We start from the raw sequence: 8,330 nt of genomic DNA on the forward strand, positions 1-8,330 counted from the left end.
TCTCTATCTATCTCTCTCTCTCCCTCTCTCTCCCTATCTCTCCCTCCCTCTCCTCTCCTCTCTCTCTCTCTCTCTCTCTCTCTCTCTCTCCCCCCCCCCCCACCAGCTATCTCTCTCTCTCTCTCTCCCCCACCAGCTATCTATCTATATCTATATCTATCTTAATCTTATCTAAATCTGATGGATATAAATTACATTTTCTATTCTGTGCGAAAATGTATTTTTTCCCACTCCCTCGACCTATCCCTCCTTTGCTCTATATCTCCTTTCACTCTGTATCATTCTTTCAACCTATCTTTCTATCTTACTCTAAACTGATCTTTCTATTTTTCTATCTGTCTCCCAACTTTTCTTTCTCTCAAGCTATCTTTCACCTAGTCTTCCCCTCTCTCTACCCATCTTTCTCCCAACCTTTCTTTCTCTCGAACTATCTTTCTCTCAACCGATCTTTCTATCTTCCCCCCAACCTTCCCATCCCCCCTGTTGCACTTTAAATCTAAGTTGACTTTTGAAGCATCAATATAACTTTCAGTGCAATAGAAGTTACATTTAAAACATCATCATCTTCAGTACAATGGAAGTTAAACTTAGAGCCTTAATATCATTTTTAGTGTAATTGCAGTTACAAAAACATAAATATCATCTTTGCTGCAATTCAAGTTATGTCTAAAGCATTAACATCATCCTCAGTGCAACTGCATTTACGTTACGAGCACTAATATCATCATTGGAGCTAATTCTCGGAACTATTATCACCCTCAGTGCAATGCATCATAAGTCACAAGAATTAATATCCTCCTCACGTTCGCATCCTCGCCCTCCGACCTGTTCGTCGCGTTCCCAACGTCCGCTGTGTGTTGCTCCTGTAAAGTAAAGGACTGTCACGCCTTCTTAACTGGACGGGTATTGGACCATGTAGAACTACATATGTGTGAATACAATACTTCTTCATTGTTTCTCTACTTATTTTAATCACTTTCTCTCTCCTCTCTTTTCTTTCTTCTTACTCTTATCTTTAGCTCTCTGATCTCCCTTTCTCTGAGACATAGGATATCCTTCAGTTCGCTGTTTTCTGTCTGCAGATTAGTCACCACAGTTTCCGTCCTACTCCTCTCATGTCCTTGCTCCTCCTGTAAAAGAAGACAACACTAGGGATGTCTCTGTCCTAAAGGCTTGAGGAGAAGAGCAAGGCATCACAGGCAAAGCAAGTGGAATCGCACGACCAACCAGTAATCTCATTTCCACAAATAAAATCACTTTTAAAAAGGAGCTAATGCATTTTGGAAGCAAAGAAAATTTCTCATCGTGTTCCATTTTCATTTGCACAAACCCTGCAACCTTTTCTCTCTTTGTTTGGAATAGTTGAGGTTCACACCTACAAGGACTTATTCAGGAAGTTCCAGGTTCTCCAGACAACAAGCTACTAATAACACAATGCTATCTCACACTAACTCTCCTCTTTCTTAACCATTGTTCTATATCTGTCCCTTTCCTCTCCTCCTTTCTCTCTGTCATTTCGTCCCTCTTCCTCGCTCTCTCCTGTGCATACCTTGAGTAATACAATCTCCTCTTCCTTCTTCCTCAGGTCTTCCTTCAGGTCTCTGGTCTCCTTCTGTAGATTCACTGTCTCGCTACTTTCCGCACTGATCTCTCGCTCTCTCTGCTTCTGGATGAGTATAGAAGAGGTATCTTAAGTACTCAAAAAGACAAACGAAATTAACTTTCTCACTAACATTACCCCCCCCCCTCTCTCTCTCTCTCTCTCTCCCTCTCTCTCTCTCTCTCTCTCTTTCTGCTCATGTTGTTGCTCATAATTGCTTCGCTCATGATAACAAGCAACATTGTCAGAGGATGGAGGGAAAGCTGATAACCACAAGATAAGGAGATTGGAGTCGTAAAAGAATAAAGCAGATAAAATACTTATAAAAGATTAGCCGTCACCAAAACCCTCACATTTTGCTTTGCATTTCATTCTATTTACTCCCCTAGTTATGGATTTTAGAAAGGTTTTCTTTGATTGCTATATTTCCTGTCATTTCACTGATTTTTCTCTATCTTTTTATTATTATCAAATCAAAATTATTTCTATTTTTTTATTCATTTTCTCCACAAAAAACTCACCTTCAGCACTTGGATCTCTCTTTGCAATCTGATCCTTTCCTTCTCGGTTGCAACCCACCCTTGCATCACGTGTGTCTGAAAGTAATCAATATTCAATAGAAAAATGCATTAGCATGTTATGTCTCATTATAAAAAAAAAAAAAAAAAAAAATTGGAATCCTTTTGTGATTTAGTAACAGTGCCACTCAGCAACCATGGCACTGCCCATGATGCACAACTTTGAAAACCAATGGTGACAGAGGAAGGACCAGAGTCTGACCAATACAATCTATTACCATGGACACGCTTTGGAAAAGTTCCATGCCACGGCTCTCTGTGGAGAAAGATCTCGACATCAAGTCCTGCGGAGTCCTTCCACAATTATCCTTCTTGTACGTGGAAGCCCCAAAGTTCATCAACATGAATATAGCGAGGAGATGCCCTAGTGAAGCTGCTTTGTGGAGGGGCGTGTCGCCTTCACCATCTGCAGCGTCCACGTCGGCCCCGCCCTCCCGAAGGACTTCCAGCACTGCCGTGTGTCCCTTCCAAGCTGCCAAGTGCATTGCTGTCCGCCCTGAAGGTAAACTTGACTGTAGAACTTGTCAATGTTTAAATGTTGCTCTACAATGAAACACTTGTTTCATTTTCTTATTTTCATTTTTATTCAAATTTGTTCAGAAATAAGTGAGATGTGAATGTAATGATATATATTTAAGCATATATTATATAAATCAAGATATATGATGATGAAATATGACAATATTGATGACGACAATACACACACACACTCACCACACACACACATACACATACACATACAAATACACACATACACACACATTACCCACCACACACACACCCACACACACACACTATATATATATATATATATATATATATATATATATATATATATATATGTGTGTGTGTGTGTGTGTGTGTGTGTGTGTGTGTGTGTGTGTGTGTGTGTGTGTACATATATATATATACATATATATACATATATATATATATATGTATATATATATATGTATATATATGTATATATATATATGTATACATATATATATATATATATAAGGAGATTGGAGTCATATTCATATATATAACAATATATTGATAGAGGTAAATTAAAAAAACAAAAACAAAAGAGAATGATAATTGTTACAGTATAATAAAGTTAGTTATAAAACAATATAACATCTCTAAAAATAATTTAAATTAACCAATGATATTCTATAAATGAAAGTAAAAATAACAATTGTGTTAATATAATAAACAATGGTATAAGTAATGAGTTAGGACAACTCATTAATGGGAACATAATGATAATGGATGATGAGCATGAAGATGAAAAGGAAAGAGAAAACTGAAAGGGATAATGAGAAGATCAATAAATATGATGAAGTGTGGGAGAAGGAGAATTGGACAGATAATGAAGTGACAAAGAGTATAAGAATTATATAGAGAATGTAAAGTGACAAAGAATAGTAGAAGGAAAATTGTACAGAAAATATAGAGTGACAAAGAGTAGGAGAAGGATAATTATACAGAAAATATAGAGTAACAAAGAGTAGGAGAAGGATAATTATACAGAAAGTATTGTGACAAAGAGTAGAAGGAGAATTATACAGAAAGTATAGAGTGACAAAGAGTAGAAGGAGAATTATACAGAAAGTATAGAGTGACAAAGAGTAGGAGAAGGAGAATTATACAGAAAGTATGGAGTGACAAAGAATAGGAGAAGGAGTATTATACAGAAAGTATAGAGTGACAAAGAGGAGGAGAAGGAAAATTATACAGAAAATATAGTGACAAAGAGTAGGAGAAAGAGAATTATACAGAAAGTATAGTGACAAAGAGTAGAAGGAGAATTATACAGAAAGTATAGAGTGACAAAGAGTTGCAGAAGGAGAGTTATGACTGGAATGATTCTGAGACTTGCGAGGATAAAAATGAAAATGAAAACTGTCGTGATGATGTTAATGAGAATCAAAATGAGAAGGGAACTGAGGTTGGGAATGAAAATGTCAATGCTAATTTGAATGGCAACAATTGTTATAATCGTAATTATTATCATATTAATGATAATGATGCTAATGAAAATATTTTTGATAAATACAAACTAAAAGAAAAGCTTATGAATAAGCACGAAATGACTAGAGAATGAAATGAAAGGGATGGAAAATGATGAAGAAAATGAGAGTGGAAATGAAAATGGGAAAGTATTCATGAATGAGAATCATCATGATTCTAAGAATGATTATGGTCTTTATAATTTTAATGCATATTCTGATGGCAATGATATGAAGGAAAATAATAACCATAATGAAAATAAGGATCTCATTATAGTTCTATCATTGTTGTTGGAGTTACTATTACCATTAACATAATATTTATAATGAAAAAAATTATGATATCAGTCATAAGAATTATTTAAAAATAATAATGGTCATTCTAACTAGTTTGATATTAATATTGATAATAATAATAATGATTGTTTTCGTTATCTTTAATGTTTTTATATAATCATAATCAATGTTATTCTTATTCTTATCATTATCATCATTATTATGGTTATTTTCATTAGTATTATCATTATCATTATAATAATCAAACTAAATAGGTAATATCTTTTTTCGTATGAACTTATATTATTGATATTTCATTTGGATATGTTACCTTTGTACTTAGCAAACCTAACTTAAGTTGCGAGAAGAGGTATTTTGTAAAACGAATGCTAAGTAGTGCATTCCTCTTAACAGCACCTGCATAGCCATGTTTGTTGCAAGCAAGCTGTGAGCAGACTTGGGTGTTTGCAAGAAGGAAGAACAAGGAAGCCATTGTGTTATCCTCATTGTCATTACCATCATGATTTACCGACACTGGTACTATGAGTGATAAAGACATCACAACTACAACAAAAACATGTACGAGAACAAGAACAACAGGATCATCAGCAAAATTATCAATGATGACAAGAGGAAGGATAACCTATGATAATAATTTCAATAGAAATAACCGTAATATGAATAATTAAAATAGTGATAATTCTAACTATAACAATAATAATAATAATCATAGCAATGATATGTATAAAATCATATTTAAGAAAAAATGAAGTAAAAATAAAAATGATATCAATAATGAAAAGAGTAAAAGAGGAAGACAAAAGATGAATGATGAAAAATGACAATTACAAAAAGAAAATTCTTGAAATAATAATAATAATACAAATGTAATTGTAATAAATGATAAGATATGAATGTATAATAATAATGAATATTTGTATGATAATAATAATCATAACCTTGAAATACATATGACAAATGATAATGAATATATAACATTTACAAATAACTCAAATTAACAACTAAAACATAAGGATTGGATAAATAAAAAAGAATATTGAATGATGAAGAAATAAGAAAACCTGATGATAGATGTATCCTTATTAGATCTAAATAATAATTATTATAAATTTCCACAGAGATAAAGATGATAAAAGAAACAAAAGCAAAATTCTTCTGGTGCCTTTAAGAAGTCACTCGCTTTCCAATCGCCTTACCATCCTTAGCCTTGGCGTTCACTTCTCCGCCCTTCTCGAGGAGCGTCTCTGCAACAGCATGATGGCCGTTCCAGGAAGCAAAGTGTAAGGGAGTCCAACCTGAGGGAGGAAGATGCTTGTGTTAGACGTCTGTTTGTGAGTAATGAGCGTGAGAAGGGAAGTGAGGATGACAATGCGAAGGTGAATGTGAGTGAGAATGACAATGTGAATGTGAGTGAGTGAGAATGACAGTAAGAAAGTGAATGCGAGTGAAAATGACAATGAGAAGGTGAATGTGAGTGAGAATGACAGTGAGAAGGTGAATGTGAGGGAGAATGAGACTAGTTTTAGGAATGAGATTAATAGAGATGATTAGGGTGATAAGGGTAAGGGCTAGGAATAGTATGGATATTTTGAATATTAATAAAATTGCAAATACTTAGAATGTTAATGAAAATAAGAATTATGAAAAGGTATAGAAACAAGAAGGAAAAGAAAAAAAAAATATATGTATGATAATGAGAAAGAATATTATAATGAAAATGAATGTTTGATAATTATTTATCAGTAATATATATATATATATTATATATATATATATATATATATATATATATATATATATATATATATATATATATATATATATAATATATATAATATAGAGAATTATACAGAAATATAGAGTGACAAAGAGTAGGAGAATTATACATGTGGGGTTTTCTTGCCACATTCGTGCAGTAAATAAAGATGTTCTTTAGCCATTGAAACACGTGGTGTTGTTGAGCGTCTGCTAATTTATTCAGAAAATCATATTGATATAAAATGATTTACACTTCTGTTTCAATGCAGTTAAAATATATAGTCTTCATAATGGAAAAACATACACCTGATAAATGGTGTAACATAAACAAAACATATCTTTCTTGTAGTAAATAAGCGTAAAATAAAAAACATCAAATATTGGGGGACATGGGAGACATTACGTATGTCAAAGAAAACGAACCCGCCGTTCGGGGGGACTTAACTAAACTTTTATATTTCTAAATTTATTACTATCATTATTCATCATCACCATTATTATTATCATTGTTATCATAAATATGTCATTACCATTATCATTAGTTCTATTATCATCATGAAAGTGTTATCATCAACATTATCAGTGATGATTACTTTATCATTAATATTGTTATCATTACCACCATCAACATTATGAAACTTTTCATTATCATCATTATTGTTGTTGCTTTTGTTGCCATTACTTTCTCCATTATCATCATTGTCTTTGTCATCACTGACAAAGACCTCGCAACAACACCACCAACAAAAGCATGTAGGAGAACAAGAACAGGATCACCATCAAAATAACAATAATGAGAAGAAGAAGGATGATAACAATTGATAATTTAATAGAAATGGGAGTAACAATGATAGTTATAGTAATGAAATAATAATGATAATATAAATAGGACCATTGATGATGATTATGATTGATGATGCTGATGATCATATTTCTTTTAAATAATGATGAAATAATAATGATATTATCAATAATAATTGAAATCATCATACTTATTATTATCAGAATTGTTATAACTAATCATTATAACATTTATATTATAAAGAAACAGAAAAATCTATTTATTTCTATTTTATAGAATATTCTATGAAAATATTTTATTGAAAAATTCATAGAATAAAAAAATAAATATCAATAAAATTAATGATAAAAGATGATAAAGATTCCCTTAGTAAATTATAACAATAATTGTTATAAAATTCCATACAGCCAAAGAAGAGAAAAGAAACAAAAGCAAAATTCTTCTGGCGCCTTTAAGAAGTCACTCGCTTTCCAATCGCCTTACCATCATCATCCTTGGCGTTCACTTCTCCGCCCTTCTCGAGGAGCGTCTCTGCAACAGCCTCTTGGCCGTTCTCGGAAGCACAGTGTAAGGGAGTCCAACCTGAGGGAGGAAGATGCTTGTGTTAGACGTCTGTTTGTGAGTAATGAACGTGAGAAGGGAAGTGAGGATGACAATGCGAAGGTGAATAAGAGTGAGAATGACAATGTGAATGTGAGTGAGTGAGAATGACAGTAAGAAGGTGAATGCGAGTGAAAATGAGACTAAATTTTAGGAATGATTAAGGTGATAAGGATAAGGGCAAGGAATAGTATGAATATTTTGAATATTAATAAAATTGCAAATAATAAGAAAGTTACTGAAAATAACAATTAGGAAAAGGCATAGAAATGAGAAGGAAAAAAAATGCGTATGATTATAAGAAGGAATATTTGAATGAAAAAGAACGTTTGATAATCATTTATCAAAAAAAAAAAAAAAAAAAAAAAAAATTCTATGATAATTATTGTAATTTTTATTGTTTTTATTATTATATTTACGAAGACCATTGCAATAATAACAGTAATCATGATAGCTATAATGATAGCAATGGTAATAAAATGATAAAAAATATCAATCATAATGATAGAAATATTAGTGAAGATAATTATGACAATAACATGAATAATAATGATAATGAGGAGGATAAAAATAATAATGAAGATAATAATAATGATAATTCTAATAATAATGATAATTATATAATATTAATAATGATAATAATGATAATGAAAATATTAATGATGATAAAAATAATAACAGCAATGATGATTTCTAAA

The 8,330-nt window shown here is 32.0% G+C and overlaps 1 protein-coding gene across 1 annotated transcript in view; it reads right to left on the bottom strand.

The window, feature by feature from the left end:
* LOC122248383 (uncharacterized) overlaps positions 1-7,972 on the bottom strand; it is a 16,333-nt gene extending 8,361 nt beyond the window's left edge. Inside the window, exons 1-8 of the mRNA XM_086535520.1 lie at positions 7,960-7,972; positions 7,516-7,614; positions 5,669-5,767; positions 2,397-2,674; positions 2,122-2,196; positions 1,550-1,666; positions 1,008-1,130; positions 804-863 (exon numbers count right to left, since the gene is read on the bottom strand). Of these exons, the coding sequence (XP_086391646.1) occupies positions 804-863; positions 1,008-1,130; positions 1,550-1,666; positions 2,122-2,196; positions 2,397-2,674; positions 5,669-5,767; positions 7,516-7,614; positions 7,960-7,972 (864 nt within the window). The remainder of the gene's footprint in view (positions 1-803; positions 864-1,007; positions 1,131-1,549; positions 1,667-2,121; positions 2,197-2,396; positions 2,675-5,668; positions 5,768-7,515; positions 7,615-7,959) is intronic.
* Positions 7,973-8,330: the final 358 nt, after the last annotated feature.

The sequence above is a fragment of the Penaeus japonicus genome, unplaced genomic scaffold, assembly GCF_977035675.1.
Source record: "Penaeus japonicus unplaced genomic scaffold, GWHDUDI00000001_assembly GWHDUDI00001198, whole genome shotgun sequence".
Classification (NCBI taxonomy): domain Eukaryota; kingdom Metazoa; phylum Arthropoda; class Malacostraca; order Decapoda; family Penaeidae; genus Penaeus; species Penaeus japonicus.